At 39.9% G+C, this 18852-nt stretch overlaps 1 protein-coding gene across 1 annotated transcript; it reads left to right on the forward strand.

The window, feature by feature from the left end:
• The first annotated feature begins 14575 nt into the window (after positions 1-14575).
• On the forward strand, positions 14576-16021 carry LOC140949003 (uncharacterized protein F54H12.2-like). Its single transcript, XM_073398259.1, has one exon. The coding sequence runs from the start codon at positions 14576-14578 to the stop codon at positions 16019-16021; it is 1446 nt and encodes a 481-aa protein (XP_073254360.1).
• The last annotated feature ends 2831 nt before the right edge of the window (positions 16022-18852 follow it).

An 18852-nucleotide genomic window follows, 5' to 3' on the forward strand; every position in this document is an offset into this window, starting at 1 on the left:
TTGTATTTGAGTTGTACGTAATTAAAAGTTGATGAAAAATAAATTTTAAAAACAGAAGAGACATTCATCAGCTTATTTTATCTCCTTCACACCAATACTAAATAATTTAAGTTGGATTTTTGTTGTAACGTAGTTGCTTTTCTTTAATAAACATCAACACAATGTCATCAGTGTATTTTTTCTGTTAAAGCGATAAAGTCATTTAACAATTTTTATTTCAGAAACTTCGGCCGTCATCTTTTTCAACGTTATTTTCGGTCGAACATCGCCATCTCGAAGACGCCTTTTTGGGCGCGCCCTCTCAAGATCGAGCACTGGCCAAACTGATTGTTTGACTTGTGCTCTCAAGAAGCTCGTTTTGGAAGTACCTATGACTGCGTTCCTGAAGAAACGCATGCTGAAGAACCGCATGGTGACACTGATTACCACTGAAAAACGACTCTACGTTCTAAAGGCAACACAGATATTTGTTTCTTTTTTCAGTTGTTTTGACGGTTAGATGATCTTTTTGTGTTTCAGATTTAGTGCGTGAACGGTGAGCTTTTTTCGGCGCCTAAGAGGTAAGGAAGAAAGAAACGGACCATGAGAGCACTAAATCTGATTATGCTGATACACGCAATTAACCTCAGACAGTCAAACTCATTCATTCAGGCTTTAGTGAGATTCAAACCTACGATCTTGGTTTAGTTACTGGTAGTCATAATCTACCAAAGAGTGCAATTTTCAAGACGTATAAAAAAGGTTTCAAATGATGCACTAAATATCTGTTTGATGAGAGTTGACAGAAATTGATTGGATGTCAGCAGTCAATTCCAAGGCCTTTTAAAGGAAATGAAGTCTGCAATCGGTTTTAACTACACCACAAAGCCAGTGAATTGATATTACTTACTGTGTTTTTCAAGAAATATTTAATCTGGGTCAGAGAAGCCCAGCCGTGTTGTGGCAGCCCTGAACTCCCAAAAGCAGCGTTCTGCAACCTGTAAGTACTAGATTATAGAAAAGTCTTCGTTTTCAGGCGGATTGGGAACAGTACGTACTTTCGTTTTAAGAGTTTTGAAGTCAGCTGCGCTCTTATTACACCAAAAGATGTAAATGTATAGAAAAACTGGCCTCTGTTCCAGTGGGATTCCAACCGGAAAACACTTGCAAATGTTTCTTTGGTGAGCAATTCGATATAAAATATTAATGACGCTGAAATCAGCTATATTGTTTGAAGATGATTTTCAGGTGTCATGCTGCAATATTTTCTTTGATAATCTGTTTTAAGAAGCTTTACATTCAGGCCTGTACAATTGCAGAAGTTGTCTCCAACCCCGCCGTCGTTAAAGTTACGTATTAACCGGCCGAGTGGTGTAGCGGGTTAGAAACGTGACCCTTCCTACAAGTTCCTAGGTAAGTACCTGGAAGGGTTTTAAAATGTTCCAGAGTTGTTATAAAACGACCGAAAAAGCCTTTATTTTAAGCCCTGTTTTTAATTCCAATGATCATCCCACATAGCCCTACAAAGATGACTGTCGTATTTAATGGCATTCAAATCCAAGATATCATGTCCGAAACAGCGGTTAGACTGCTGTTTAGACCAAAACTACAAGGAGGAACGGGCATCCAAGGACTAAAAGGGATTAATATCAGCATTCAGTTGTAATAACCAAGGGAAAACTCTTTCTTGCTTCCTAAATCTATATTCTTAAGAAACCTTGCATTTAGTTTGAAAATTTCCTGTTGTCAGCGAGCAGAAAGCAACCCGAAAGTCTCTTGGCTTCCACTGTTACAAAAGGATTTGATCGAAAACCCGCCTGGTATTTCATAAGTAAGTACAGGAAAAAAAAACTTATAACGAGCATAAATATCAGGAAAGAGAATTGATACCAGAAAACTCTATCACCACTTTAGAAATGAGAAGAGACTAGGAGACTTCTAATCCATGAAGGTTGCCTGATTTACGAGGTGTTACTGGGATTCAAACCCACGCCAACTGAGAGGAGCGAAATACGTGATGGATTTTCACTTGTCGACAGCTAAATTTCTGGTTCTTGAGATGCATTTTATTTCTAGATCCTAAAGATTCCAGATGTTGCAGATATTGCGCCTTGTCTGGCCAGTAGTCATAAACTCTTAGCCATTGACTTGGCTAACGATACGAAGGAAACTGATTAACTCGAGAGAGGCAACTACAAGAATAGAAATAAAAACATTCTTGATGCCTATTTTTCACCAAATAATTTGCAACAACTTGGCTGAAAAGGAATTAGGCTTGGATCGAAACTGTGAACGGAAGTTTCTTAAAGTTTTGTATCTAATTAAATGGACTAAGAATGTGCTAAAACGTTCACTGAATTTCCATGCTTGCAATCTATTTTCATTCTTTTAGAGAGACGTAGGAACTGTTTGGTTAGGCACTATCACATGAGTAGAGGGCAGGACAAATGACTGACACCAGAAACTCGCAAGGGGTTGAAACGTGTCGATGCTCTTGAATATTCATTTTCTTAAGTACCATATTTGGAACGAGGAGAAAGGATAACTGACCAATCAAACGTCGTAAACGACTTGAGGTAATAGGGAGCTGAAGCAACAACGACGGCGACGGCTATACGACTGAACGTCAGTTAAAAAGTGTGTTCGCGCTGCTTCAAACTCTTAATCGCGCGTATTCCATCTCGTTCAATTCGTCAAATGTTGGCGAACTTTTCTGGAATTGAATACTAAAGGATCGGACTGTATCAAAGTTTGGGAAAAGGAAAAGAGGGTCGTTGTTTTATGTTTACGTCCTCCAAAAAACGTGAAATTAGGCAGTTTCACGTCGTAGTCGTGCAATGATGGCAAAGAAATGTACCAAAAAAGCGTGATGCACGTGCAAAGTTGTTGTTTTGCTAATCTAAACCTACTGTTTTCTTGCCGTTCTCGTTGACGTCCTCGTCGTCGTTTCTAACTCCTTAAATAACATGCAGGCAAAAGGGACTTGAGTTTCCCCGATAGTTCAGACGGTCTTGGCGTTCTTCTTCTCCGAGGATTTAAGGGCCAGTAGGAGTAAAACAAAAAGTAATGAAGCACATGATGGACTCATTTGAAGCATGAAAGAATGAAAAATGGCAAAAAGTAAATAAATGAGAAAAAATGAAACAAAATTGAACTTAAAATAACAAATAAATACAAGAGAAGGAAAATAAATAGAAAAATAGTACAGTAATGATACATGATAAAATATAATATGGTGATAAAATTAAAAATAAAGTCATACTGAATAATATGACAAGAATGATAATGATTAAGATTATGATAATAACAATAGAAAAGGAAGTAACGTCAGCAACAAAAAATGCTTATAAGTGATTTTTGAAAACGTAACTACAAGGACTTTCAAGCAGTGACTTTATTAATATCATATAATCATAATTACTATTCGTCTGTTATTTATTTCACTTTATCTTTATTTTATCATTTGATTATTTAATATGATTATTTTACTATTTTAAATTTATTTTCTATTTCTATTTATTTACCGTTATTTCTAAGTTCTTTTTGTTACATTCTTTAACGGATTTATTTACCTTTGTTTTTATTCTTTTGTGCAAAAGTCACTATTTTTTAACAATTATTCCTCGAGCCCGAATGGGCTCTGAGTACATAGCCTACGAGGCGAAATAATTGTTTTAGTAAAATCCAATTAGTTAGTCAAAAATATGGAGAATAAAATACTTAAAGCTAGACTTTAATCCTTTTTTTCCGCCAAAAAGCGCGCGCTTCTCGCCACTAGTAGGCTATTACATATAGCCTAGTAGTAGCTCAACCAATCAGAACGCAGCCTTGATAATAGACCTCAAGTTGAATTTTACTAATAAGTATTATCCCTGCTGACCTACACTCAGATTTTGACTTTAAAACAGACCTATTGTATCAAATTTCCAATTGTGTCACTTTCATGCCATATAAGGAAGGCCTGACCATCCTATTAAAATATTTGCAAACGCCGAGTCTCTTTGCCTTTGCTGTTTAATGTGTTATTATAGTTGATTACACACATTGAGAGAAAGAGAGAAATCTTTGATAATAAGTTCAAATAAAGTGTTTTCTTGACGTTGTTAAGAGATTTAAAATCAGTGAACGTTAATAAGCTGGGCAGCCTGATAAGGCACCGTGACGTGAAGAAGTCTACACCGTAGATGACTGAACTGACGCCTGTTATGTGGATGAAGATGATGATGACGATGCTGATGACAACGATGATGACGATGATGATTTTGATGACGATGATGATGAAAATGACAACGACGACAACGATGTTAATGATGCCGATGTCGACGACTATGACGACGTTGACGACGATTATGATAATGATGATGATGATGATGATGATGATGAACATGACGACAACGACCATGATGATGATGATTATGATGTTCTTAAGAAATGTTTTCTCTAATGAAGAAACCCTAAAGCTCAGTAAATGACCATGGCGAGGTAAATGGTGAATATCAGAACAGTGATCGTTGTTGTTCTTCAACACCTGACTGCTCCTCATTCGTCTCCCTTAATTCTCCTTCTTAAATATCGACGACCCGAGAAGCGCGTCAGGAAGATCCCCTTCACTAAGATGCCGTTGTAGTCTCCCGCGACCGTTCCATGACTGAGAGAGAAAAGACCGTTTGGAACAGGTCAGCTTAAATAGGGTAAAAGCAATGACTTTAAAATTGTAACTATAGGAGTGAGGCAAAGCTAAACTTTGATAATGTGTCCATGCAGTTAAACAAGAGGTCTTGAATTGCCTCAGTCGTCAGCTTCCCTTGCTTTACAAGTTATCAAAGCTTAGCTGCAAAGGAAGAACAGAAAACGTGATTCTAGAGATTAAAGATAAGTTGGGATTCAAGACTCCATCAAACTGACTTTGATTACAGGTAATTTAATTAGCGAAAAAAAAATAGATGTCGAAATAGACCTTTTTCTCGATATATTTTTAAAATTCTGCAAAAATACTATGCGCAGCAATAGCAAATCAGACCTTGGATATCCTTATTAATAAAAAATAAACAATAAAGGTATCTTCTGTGTTCGTCCCAGCAGCTTCCAGGGAAAGAGTGCAGTTGGGTTGTCCATATATCATATTAGAGGATGAGTGTGGACGTACGTTACCGGCCTACTACCGTACGAGCAGAAGAAGAAACCATGCGAAGAACAACTTCAAACTACGTTAGACTTGAGAAAACGGATTCCACTTCAATCTAAAGGGTGGTCAAGATATAAAAAATGGGACAGTAGAGAAGGCGGATCTTGGGACGTTGGCTGGGATAGGCGAATTTCACTAAAGTAATCTTTAGAGGTTGTAATTAATTATTTTCGGACGTCCGCTGATTTTGATAAATTGTTTGAAATGTCATCAAGCCTACGCGCGAATACCTCAAAGCCAAAAAATACAGATTATTCATATATGGCGAATGTAGAATTCTCTCTTGACAACACTGAATAAAAGTTTGCAGGTCTCTTCAGACACTAACTTCCGATTAATTCAAGCGTTTTAAAATTGGCCTAAAAATAACTTTGATGAAATTCACGTATCCCAAGGACTAGGCTGGGCGTTTCCCTCTCTGTCGTTATTCTCTCTTGATAGGATTTTAATTGGACAATTTGCACATCTCCTGAGCCTTTATGCTATTTTTAACTTTGTAAACTGGGCATTTTCTAAACTGCAGTGAGTTTGAATTTGGGCTTATACAGCTATTTCGAGAAAGGTTATTGGGAAAAAATGTACACGCGACAATTCCTGAAAGGCAATATGGGATATGATGAATACACTGTTCCTGGCACTGCCGCTGTTGCTTTCCTTTAGTACTCGCAAACACACGTCCATGGCCTCTCGTGCCATTCTTTCAAATTTCTTTGGAAAAGAGTGAACTCAAATTCACCCACAATACCTTTCGGAATTGGCGCGTGCACTTTTTCCGACCTTTCAAGCAATGGCTGTATAAAGAGGAAGTAATTTTTCTTTGCCGATGAATCGATAACGGCTTAAGGCGGTCTATGCTACAATACCTCGATGCAACGAAGGGCCAAGAAACAGACAAACTGATCTGTTCTTTATAACGAGGTTTCGTTATATCGAGATTTTAATGACTTCGTTATAATGAGGTTTGTTGTATCGAGGTTCCACTATGAATGAACTTCTTCAAAGCATTTTAAAAGAAAAGTATTTTGTGGTTCTTACCTTAGAGATTTTGGAGCAAATCCTGTGGAGTCACCACAGACAAATAACCTTTTTTAGCAACACTTCTTTCTCATAATACCACTCTTTTTTTAGGAGTTTACGAAGAGAGTAAACAGAAATTTATGAAGTGTAAGGTTTGGTACGCTGTTGAGAGTGAAGAAGAGTTTATAAAAGACCATAAAAAGCCGTAATTGCCCCCGCAGGGTTTTCGCCCAGAAGGCGAAATCCCGAGGAGGCACTCTAGTAACTCACGCGCATATTAAGGAAAGTACTTACAGCTGAAATATACAGTCATACGGTCAATATAGAAAAAGTCTCGATTTGCTTGAACAGGGGCCGCGAGGAATCGGTAGGTAATGATGACGTTTCTATTGTTTGCGCCCTCAAGTACGAAATGGTTAAAAAAACGAAAACTTAAACTTCTAATTAAATCTTTTCGTATGATTTAGAATAAACTATTCTCGAAACTGAGAACGTTGATCAAAGCTGTGTAAATCGAACCGAAACTGTGCATGGAACATTACGTTTATTTCCTGTATTTATCTCACCTATTGTATGGAATATGTGTGAACATCTTCATTATAAATCGGTATTTTTCAAAGAGCTACACAACGAGCAAGAATACTATTGACCGACAATCCAGAGCGGGGGCAGGCCTGTAGTATCAACTATTACTAGTTTTATTTGTTTTCATAATAAGTTTCGTGCCAGATGAATATTGTGGAATGTATAGCAAATGTGGGAGCCATGATGTAAAGAACCCTTAGATAAGTAGTATTACTTGCTTAACTGGGGCTACTAGTACTTCATGTCATAGTCACGAAATGTCCTCTAGGTCATGAAGTAGTAAGTCATAAAGTGTCCACCTATGATAGTGACGTCATCAAAAATTCAAGATCGTCAGTTCCTCGTCAGGTTGTCTTCGGGTGTTATTCGTTATTTTAAGTATAGGATATAAGAAGTTATATATGTGGACGAAGATTGTGTCTAAGACATGTGGGACAGATGCGCAAAATGGGGAGTACGCATGCGCAGTACAGAAACTTGTGGAAAAACGCTTTTTAAGTCATTTCTAAATGTTGGAAAGAGTTTATTGAATACCCAGACTCATAGTTATGATAAAACAATGTTCTTAATTGTATTACAAGAAGATCGAAAGTTTCTTAAAGTGTCAATAAACTAAATGTGTTACAAAGTTCCTTAACATCCTTGCATTCTTGTTTCGTTAGATTTAAACTTCGTTTAAAAGTCTCTTGCAATTCCAAGACAGTCTCGGGGTAATCGTACACATTCCTGACGCCTACAATAGCGGTTTTCTGCACTAGAGTGGGTAAAGTGTACTGTTCTTCTGACATTTGATCGCACGCGTAAAACAAATCTTGGTCAGGGTTATACCAAAACCAAGTGTCTCGTTGCACATCGTACACATACAAGACTTTTTTGAGGACTTTGGCCATTTCCACCGCCCATCCTGTTCCTCCAAAGCAAAGGTTACTTTCAGGTTGAAAGCATGTGAGCGCCAGCACCATATCTGCCTGTTTCACCACATGATAATTTCGGTGAATATACTGTAAACTAATAGGGTTCTCTAACTGTTTGTTGAGGCGAGCAGCTACTTGTCTTGTTGTAGGAATAGCTTCAGCTAATTGTTGATGCGTTAAGGGTTGTACGGAGGCTCTTCTGGGGTGACAAGGAGGAATGAGAACTTCGACCTTCAAACCATAGTGTCTTGCTAACTTTTCTGCTTCTAAATCTACACCATTTGCACCACCAGAGATTACAGTAAAAGCCATCCTGTCAAGTGTTTACGAGTAGATCCCAACATAATTTTTATAGAAGAACAATGACGTCATCGCCCGGACATGTTCAATTCTCAAAGGACTTGATATCTTTTGTTGCATGCATGTCGTAGTAAGAAATAGCTTTTTCACAAACAGCGTCATACGCTCCTTTGTTAAAGTCAAATAAATAACGGTTTAAAGTGTCAAAAGTAAGATGGTGATAAGAGATGCCTTGAATAATGACTTCTTGCATAAATTTTTTGTAACCTTGTATGGTGGAAGGATCCACATGCTGTAAAATGTCATCTAGACTGTTGCAGGGCTGCATGATGAATGCTTTTAACCTGAGGGTCCATCGGATATTATATCAGGTCGTTTGTTTGCCAAGAACTTGAAAAAGGCCGTGGTTTCTTTGTTCAGTTGATTAAATATCTCTCTGTTCAAAGCAAACAAGTCGTAATTCAATTGATCAAAGGTCATGTTGGTGTTGGCCAAGGTCTCAATCATCAAGGCTCGCATAAATTCTTGGTACGATGCAAATTGACGAGGTTGAACTTTTCTTAACAATTGTTCCAATTTAGTAGACGGTGTCGTAGCCATTTTCCTCCTCTAGTTTTTGTATTAAGGTTTTGAGTCGAGTCACTTCTTCTTGTAGTTTTTCCAAGCTTTCCTTAAGATGTTTGATTTGTTGTAGCAAATGCACGCAATACCTCAAAGATTTACTAGCCACCTTAATCCACTCGATCTCACACATTATGATGAGACACACATTAGTGTGTCTGCTTATATGGGCAGGTCACGGTCCACTGATTCATCCAACCGAATGTATTTCCGTTGACACTCTTCCAGTTTCTTTTTGAAATACAGTGTGATCAAAACAGGACTATCCTGATTTAACTCTGGTTGAGTGTTATTCCATTCTGTCAAAGTCACGTCCAATATATCGATAAGATGACTTCGCAGGGAATAAAATTGAATCGGGTTACATTAAATTAATGTTTCTTTGTTTTTATAAGGCAGAGTTTTCATAGTAGTATTGTTGACATACACACTTTTGGTAAGATTACATAACAACAACAGAGGACCCATTGCCCAAACATGTCCAATTCCCTAAGGACTGGAATTGAGTATAAACGAGTGTGTGTTTGATTTGAGCAATCAGTATGTGTAAGTTGCAAGAACCTCCGTTTGAAATGGATATCGTTGTTAGTTCTAATGTAGAGGACATTATGGCTCTTGCTCCAAAACCTAAAGAAAAGAAAACCAAGAAAACAAAAAAGACCACCGGAATGGAAGTCGTTGAATCAGTTCAAGAAGCACCAGAACCCCAAGTGATTGTAAATGAGAATGCACAATCAGCATTCGAAAATGTTGCTCTTCCCACCTATGAAGAAATGATGTTTCAAGACTGGTTAGCATGTGGAAACGTAGAGCCCCCACTAGATTTGCCTGCTGATTTGGAGCAGGTGGCTTTGCAAGAGTATGTTTTGGATGCCAGCAAACCACTGCACACACACTTTATTCTTCCCCATCAAGGAAAGCGATCAACCTGCCCTGTGTACTTTGGCAATGCGGACAACAAGCAGACAGTGTTGAACACTATATGCAACGAGATGCATGCCAAAATCCAGCAGCAATGGGGAACCTTTGCCTGTCACTGTGGATTGGTCCCTACCCTCAAGCTCAGTCAAACCTCAAGAAATCCAAACAAAGTGTTCCTATGCTGTCCCAAGACCAGAGAGGCAAGGTGTGGTTATTTTCAGTGGATCCACCAGTCACCCAAACCCAACTATGTCCCTAAAGCTGCTACACCATCTGCCCTCAAGAAACGATTGAATGAGATGGTACAAGAAAGATTACAGAAACGACCAAAAGTAGAGGAAGGAGGATTTAAATTTCCTTAAAACTGTAAAAATGAATTCATTAAACATTGTGATCCGATTAAAAACGTGTCTTGATTTGTCTAACACCCTTGGGGATTCTTGTCCATTCTTGCCCAATACCCTAGGGACCTTAGGAGGATTATAAAATTGGGGCAATCTCTGGTCAAATCACAAACTCTGCAGCCATGACTTGTGAAATGAGTAGAGAAGAAGACCTTGAAATGATGAGCGTCGATTTTGGAGCTACTGAGAGTGATCCTTTCAACACACATTTTTTGCTGTCATGTTTTGAAGAAAAGAAACTCTGCCCAAGATTTTATGGAAAGAATACAGACAAACTGAAAGTGTATGATGCCTTAAAGAAAGACATGCATGCAGAAGTAAAAACCGAATGGGGAGATTTGAAATGTCATTGCTCACGAATTCCTATTCTACGCCTTAGTAAGACAGCCAGAAACCTGAACAAAGTCTTCTTAACCTGTGGAACACCCGCTTCAGCTGAGACTCGCTGCAAATATTTTCAGTGGATTCACACACCACTGTTTATCGATAAGAGGCCCATCCATAAACTCAAGTATGCGACAAACCTGAGCAGAGCAGAATGGAAGCAACAAGCGGAAGCGAATGTTGAAACGTGGAAACAGCGCAATGGTTGGTACAGCAAACAAGATGCCGAAACTCAAACAGAGCAGAATCAGCAACATGCATGGTTTGCTGAATCAGCCAAAACGTTTGCTGAATCAACCAAAAAGCAAGAAGAACAAAGAAAAGCGCAAACAAAGAATCCTTGGAACAGCACCCCTCTGCCAAGCACCTTTCAGTCGAGTCCAGAGATAGCCAAGGAGCTCAAGAAACGAGAGCAATGGAATGAAGTTAATAGCATTGCCAACCATCGGTTTAATTCTCGTGTGAAAGGATGGCATCATCTTCCTCCAGCTGATGCAAATGTAGCTGAGTATCTAGAAAAACAAAAAAGCGAAGGTCATTCTCTGTCACCCGCGGATGAAAAGTTCTTAAATGCATGCATAGCAAGCAAACATGATGAGTGGAAACCTCCTCCCGGGGCTAAAAAGTATGAAAAGAACGAAGTAGCCATCGCCAAAGCAGCGTATGAGGACTGGCCTTTTGGTTATTTGCCTGAAAAAGTGTGCAGTTTAGCCTCCTATTGCCGCAACAGAAAGCAGAAGGGATTGCCTTTAACGCCTGTTGAGGAACGGTTTTTTGCTCAATTGGTGAATGTATATGCCCCAGAAGAAACAGACAAGCAAAAACAAGAAAAAGAAAAGAGATTTTTGCAAGAATGTGATGCAAACAATGCTCGAAGAAAGGAAGCGGGTTTGTTACCCTATTCGTACGAAACATTTAGAACATTTGGAACTGGTATCTTTTGAGTGACTCTTTAGCATGGAAACAATCAATTACTAGTTTTGTCAATGTTTAAATAAAAGTGTTGAAAAGAGATTGTTTGTGGTTGTTTTCTGGTTAGGGTTAGGGTTAAAATGCTAATAAGGTTAGGGTTAAACCCTAGCCCCTTGGGATTAGGGTTGGGGTTAAACCCTAGCCCCTTGGGATTAGGGTTAGGGTTAGGGTTAAAAATGCTAATAAGGTTAGGGTTAAACCCTAGTCTCTTGGGATTAGGGTTAGGAGTATAAATCTGTGTGTTTGATGTGATTTTTCACTATGTGTTTTCAGTCATGGGTAATGTACAGTATAGAGCTACTGTGTGGGTTTGTCGTCGTTTGTCTAAAGACCTATGCTCTCAAGACACTTGTCATCCTATCAATTTGTTTGAATGGATGATAAATCATCACCGTACATCCTGGGGACATTATGCTCTGTACATCACTTGGTTGCATCGACACTTTCCTTCACAAGGAATCAAGGTGTTTGACTATTTAAAGAAACAACATTCCAACAACATGTATTCATTTTGGTATTTAGCAAGTCAGCATCTAGCGTACTATGCATGCGAAATTATCTGCTTCGTATGTCGATCCTACCGAACCTGGATCACTGGGAGGGGTTGCCAAATTTGCCAAAGCACACAAGATTCCTGTGTCCCAAGCCAAGAAGGAACTGCAACAAGTACTGAGTTACACCCTGCATAAACCAAGACGTCGACGTTTTAAAACGTTACCAACCCTTGTGTTTAAAATCAACGAACAATTTGTCATGGACTTGGTGGATTTACAAAAACTAGCCAAATACAACAAAGGCTACAAATATTTACTGACGGTAATTGATGTGCTCTCAAAATTTGCGTGGGTGGAACCACTCAAGAGTAAAAGTGCGACAGCCATGGTGGAGGCGTTACAAAGACTATGGGCACGATTAGGAGATCGTTTGCCTGAAAAAGTACAAACGGATTCTGGCGGTGAATTTTATAACGCTAAAGTGCAAGCCTTATTTAAAAAGCAAGGAGTGAATCATTTTTCGACACATGGAGATCCTCACGGGTCTGTGGTGGAACGATGGAATCGAACATTGAAAACGAACATGTTTCGCTATTTTACCGCCAACAATACACTCAAGTATATTGATGTGTTACCTGCTTTAGTCAAAACCTATAATCATTCCTTTCATCGCAGTATTCAAGAAAAACCTGTCAATGTCACCCCTAAAAACGAAAATGAGATTTGGTATCGTTTGTATGGGTCCAAAAAAGGCATGAAAGTAAAAAAACCGCAATGTAAAGTAGGGGATAAAGTGAGACTGAATAAAAAATTTCGCCCGTTTAAAAAAGGCTATTTACCAGGGTGGACAGAAGAAGTCTTTTTAGTGCAACGAATCTATACTAAAAAGCCCGTAGTCACCTATAAACTTACGGAATGGGACGGAACACCTATAAAAGGCACCTTTTACCAACAGGATCTTCAAAAACTGTTGTTGCCGGATGATACGTTATTTCGTATTGATCGAGTGTTAAAACGACAAGGCAAACAAGTGTTTGTGTCTTGGAAAGGGTGGCCATCCAAATACAATAGTTGGGTGTGGAAAAAAGATTTGCAAACACTATGAAGGAATTTCGTATCACATTGATCAGTGATCCCACCGATGAATACACTCAGAACAAAAACAACAATTTTAAAGTCCGTTTACCCGTACGACTCAATTTAGAAGGCAATACCTGGCAAGCCAGTTTGTGGAGTTTGTCTGTGGCAGATGAAGGTCATTGTTCCGCGGTAATTAACAGCAATAGCGACGCTACGTTACTGAAATATCGGTACACGTTAAGCAAACGCTATCAAGATAGTTCAAATGATTGGTTGATCGGATTTCAAGCTAAAGACAAAGCCGTGACCTTAAAAGAAGTCATGGATGTTTCCTACCCTGTTGTTTCTGGTATTCAATTGTGGCAGAATATTATTACACGCATGGAGCAAACGATGATGGAGGATGTCAATACTTCTTCAGCAGCGTGGAAAGTGACCAAAAATAATGCCTCCACTATCTCCTTAAAAGCAACTTGGAAACCCACTTTTGAATGGAACGGTGACAATGTTGTGTTAAAAGGAGTTTCACGGGAAGATGTTTATGCTCGTGACGCTGGCAATGCCGTCATCCCCTTATCATCCGTGGGAATTCATGTAGAGTTTGCTGAAAAATTTGGTTTATTGGTGAAAGACGCAAGCAACCAATACCAATTAGGACCCAATTTAGACTATGTCTTACCCACAGTCACTTATACGACATCCACCCCACCAGTCAGAAGCAATCGATGGTTTCAATGGTTAGGAGAGCATTTTGTGGGTATTATTCCACGAGATTTATTAGGGGGAACTGAAATATTTAAAGTCAAATTAGAGGATGGTCAATCGTATCTTTACCTCAGTCGCTTTGTAGATTGGCATTTTAAAAACCTCAATGCTCTGTTTAATACTCATGTAGGTGGTATTAAACAAACAGTGATGGTGTATTGCGATGTCGTAGAATCCACGATTGTAGGAGCCCAAAAACATTCATTGTTAAGAAAAGTGGAATTAGAACGAAAAGGGGAAGGCAGAGCCACCATAGAACCGTTACATCGTGAATGGATTAAAGTCCGAAATCAACACATCGAAAGAGTTGAAGTGTCCTTGGCCACTCCTCATGGCAGTTTGTTGGTATTACCCCCCGGCAAAACACTCATAACACTAGGGTTTCGACAAGTATAAAAGACAGACTTCATGTGACACCTGGACACACACGCAAAACAAGCACCATGTTGGGAGGTTCACTTACACGTTATCACACGCCTACAATGCATGGCAAAGGCTTTACTCGAGAATTGGTCAAATTAGCAGGTCCTAGTGTCGTTCGATCCATTGGACATGGTCTACAAGTGTATGAAAAGGGAGCGTCAGCCTCAGACGCATTGAAAAGTTCTGGGGAAGTCTTAAAACGGGGTCTTAAACGTAAATTACCCGCTGCAGTAGCACTTGTGTTGAAAACGAAAGCCAAACAAACCTATAAAAAGAAACGACAACGCGTCAAAGACATTTTAGGGGTCTAATCATGCGACGTGCACAGAGATCACAATCCCGTGTAAGACATCAACGATCGGTGGGACGTTACCACTCACCCTACCAGTATGGAGGTACCATTATTCGATCACCTCGAAGTCGTTTTGACGTGTCCACGTATCCTCCTTATGAAAGAGATCCGATGATTCTTCGTTCCCTTAGACAACGAGCAAAACAAAAACGAGGAAAATTGCATCAAGTTACCTATCCATGGCAAAGCAAAGGGCAGAAACGTATAAAAAGGCGGCGCAGACGACGTTAAGCTATCAGTCTGTCAACATGTCACTTAATCTGTTTGACGTTCCGGACATTGACTACAGGTATGAAGCCAAACGGTGGATCCCTTTCAAACCGGCTAATACCGGAACTCGCCCTATTCTTTTTACCGTACCCTCAGGCGATGATTATTACGATCTGAATGAAACCAAGCTGGAAATCAAAATACGTATGAACACCACAGGGGCAAATGGACTTTCCGCTGATGAAACAGATGCCTCGGATGGTGATAATACCAAATACGTCTATTGTGTGAACAATTTTGGTCATTCTCTCTTTAATCAAATGAATGTGTCCTTCAATGGAGTGTTGATGACAGAACAAAGCAATGCCTATCACCAGAAAGCTTACCTAGAAACCCTGCAGAATTTTAATCGCCAAGAAGGAGAAACCACTTTAGTTCCTCAAGGATGGGTGAATGAATTAAATGTGGTTGAAGAATTAACACCCACCAATGCAGGCAACAATGATAAACTCAACCCCAACAACTGGAGTGGAAAAACAGGGCTGAAAGAACTCACCAGTCGCTTACTCGGCAAAGCGTATCATACCTTTATGATCAAACCCCACATCGCTGTGTTCAAAACAGGCAAATGTTTGGTCCCTGGAGTGCAAATTGATTTGGAATTGTATTTGAATGACAGCAACCTGTTTCTCTTTGGTACACCAGACACTACTACCTCTGTAGGCAAAAAAATTCCTACTCTGGGAGACAATGATTTGTCTGTGACACTGTGGATGAAAAAAGTAACCCTGAATGCCTCTGTGTATTCCAGACTGCAGAAAGAAAGGACCCTCAGTAAAACCAAGAAAGTCCAGTATCCTGTCGTTCGAAGTGAGATCCGAACGTATTCGTTCGATGGCAATAGCACCCGTTGGTCTCAAGACAATGTCTTCTTGAACAAGGTTCCCCATAAGGTCATTATCGGGCTGATGAATTCTACCAATTACAATGGCAACCTGCAATATTACCCTTATGCCTATGAAAAGTTTGGAGTGACCCGAGTGCGACAACGGATTGACGGAGAAGAGTACCCTTACAGAGCTTTGGAACTCACAGGCGATTCATCTGCAGAAGATTTGCTAGGGTATGATCGCTTCCTGACTGCTTCAGGAGCTTACAAACACCACAGAGTACCCATGCTGCTCCCGGGAGACTGGGGACAAGGCAAAAATTGTACCTTGTTCATGTTTAATAATGTAGCAGGTGATTCGGACGATCCTAAATACAGAAACCCCAAACTTACAGGCAATGTCAGCTATGAAATTGACTTCAGGGCAAGTGTAGGGCACAATGTGACCGTGGTGATCTGGAGCGAGTATGAAAATATCTATGAAATAGACCAGTGGGGTGGTATTCTTTATTCCATCAACAGCTAGGATGGAGTTCGTACCTCTCAGCGATACAGTGCTTAGCTACTTAGCTCAAGACGATCGCGAATTAAAACCGTACTTTCGTGGTGTGTTTCCTGCTGACAAATTACCTCCTGTGTCTAAGAAAAGAGTGAATGCCTACATTGTCAACACTAATCCTGCGGGAGAACCAGGTGAACATTGGTTTGGGATTTGGACCTATCACAATATCTGTGAAGTGTTTGACAGTTATGGGTTACCGTTGTCTAGTTACAAAAACCCTACCTTACAAACTTGGTTCAAACAGTGGAAAGAAGTCATTAGCAGTGATCAGCCTTTACAAGCGATGGATAGTTTTACTTGCGGTCATTATGTCTTATTCTTTTTAAAAGCCAAAGCAAGACATGCCTCTTTTCAAGATTTTTTAGCCCAGTGGCATTTAAATAATTTAGTGTTGAATGATAGGCGAGTCGGTGAAAAATTGCAACGTTTAATTAAAACAGAGCTGACTAGGAGTGACTGTCAGCAATCTAATGTAAACCGCAGCACCTTTTGCTATTTCTATCAATAAAAATGTGTGTTACTTATGACTGTGTCAGTTCTTTCAATCATGTTGACTCGTAGTGATGTTCAAAACGTGTTGAACGCTTTGATGGAACAAGAATGGTCTTATTGGAAAGATCATAAAGAGGAGTGGATGAGGCAATGTGTTGATCCCGCGGTTCTGTGGGATGGGTATCATTGGCATTTTGTGCGATGTTTAGTGCAAGCTAAGATGTGGGAGGACCTAAAACACCATATAGAGGGGATGGGCGAAACGTATTTAAAGGAACAGATACAAACACTGATTCAGTTACACTCACCGCGTTTGTATCAAACACTATGGGGCGGACACGAAAACGTCGAGTGAGACGACAAAAAGGAGGCGCACGTTTTAGGCGAAAACCACGCCTTGTTGATAAAATAGCCGAGGGAGTCGCTATGGGATTGTCAGGCCCTTCCCCTAGTTTTGCTAAATTGGGGGCATTTTTAGCGAAACAAGCTTTGAAAGGTATAAAAGATAATGTGCAACATTACAGACGGCGAAAATGATTCGACAACCCGCAAGCGTGATTATTGCTGGTCCTTCAGGCAGTGGTAAAAGTGAATTGGTCGAGCAACTTCTTAAAGAAAAAACCTTGTTTTACCCTCCCCCTAAAAAAGTCGTGTATTGTTACGATCGTTGGCAACCCCGTTTTGATCGTATGAAAAAACAATCGAAAGTCTCTTTTTACAAAGGGCTTCCTCCAGAAGGGGTATTAGCCAAATGGTTTAAACCAGAGCATCATGGGATTCTTATTTTGGATGATTTAATGGAAGAATCTGGCAACGATAAACGCGTCTTGGATTTATTTACCAAAGATTCCCATCACCGTGGTATTACGGCTTTGTATCTCACGCAAGATCTCTTCCCACCTGGCAAATTTGCAAAAACCATTAACCGCAATGCACACTACGTAATTTGTTTTAAGTCTCCGAGAGACAAGACAGGTATCCGTCATTTACTCCTGCAGGTGTACCCTGAAAAATGGCGTCGAGTCCTCAAATTATTTTTGAAACTGACTGCGCGTCCTTTTGGTTATTTTATGCTTGATTTACACCCTGCCTCCGATGATCGTTTTCGCATTTGGAGTCACTTAACTAAACGAGAAGGAAAACCATTGATGCATACCTTTGACGAAGATATAAATAGCCGGTCGATTCGTACAAAACGCAAATCCAAAAAATGAGGCGAAAAGGAACAGCAAGAAAACGTAAACCTGGCGTGGGAAGACAACGTGGAGGCATTGCGCCTTTTTTGGCAGCAGCCATTCCTGCTTTAGTGGCTGGAGGAAAAGCAGCAGCCGTGGGGGGATTAGGGGCCGCGGCTAATTATGGCACTTTAAAAGTGTTGCAAGCTTTAGAGAAAAAGAAGTATAAAAGGCGACGCCCACCTAAGCGACGAACAAAAACATCATGACCGGACGCATGACCAGGCAAAGTCACTTTTTAAATGATATCTTAAAGGAAGCAAATCAATATAAACGACAACAAAAATTACGCTATGCTAATGCAGATCAAATTAATGCTGTGAGTGAATTGGTGATGAATACTTTGCGGGGGGCAATACGTCCAGGTAGAAAAACCGTGCGTGCCCTTAAACCTTACAGTCAACCCCTGCGTCTCATCGCAAACCCTCGACAGAGTATAAAAAGGCGAAGACAGCTTATGAGTCAACAAATAGGTGGAGGTGCTTGGAAAGAATTGAACCGTTGTTATCGCTGCGCCAAAACTCAATACCGCTACTAAACATGAAAAAACAGTTGCTACAGCGACTGCTGTGTCTGTTAGATTACTTTCTTCTGTTGGCTCAGACGCTAAAAGAGTTTAAGCAGAAAGTACATCAGAGATGTCGTCCCAAAAACCTATAAGTATCTCTGTTCAGAATGAAAAGGTCACAGTAGAAAGATGGATGGGATATCTAGTACACCAGTCGAAAACTCTGTGCAATTTTTAAAGTTACGTGAACGATATAAATCAGATCTCTTGGACGATAGCCGTTTGACAAAAGCTGCTGGCTTAGCTGCTCAACAAGAACTGTTGCTGGAGAGTCCTGCCCCAGATACTTGGAAAGAACCCCGGTTAAAATCTGTTAATAGGGAATTACGGCAATGGACGAAAAAAATCCGTCAACCTGGAGGAACCCGTGCTATTGGGCGGGATGATGTTGATACAGACGATAAGGATGAGAATAATTTAGCCGTAGGTCCTTTGCAACAATTTATGGGCAACATCGCGAAGATTCAAAAGAGTATAAAAAGGAAAGCACAGCCTGTTAC

This window comes from Porites lutea, chromosome 9 (genome assembly GCF_958299795.1).
Source record: "Porites lutea chromosome 9, jaPorLute2.1, whole genome shotgun sequence".
In the NCBI taxonomy this organism is placed as follows: Eukaryota; Metazoa; Cnidaria; class Anthozoa; order Scleractinia; family Poritidae; genus Porites; species Porites lutea.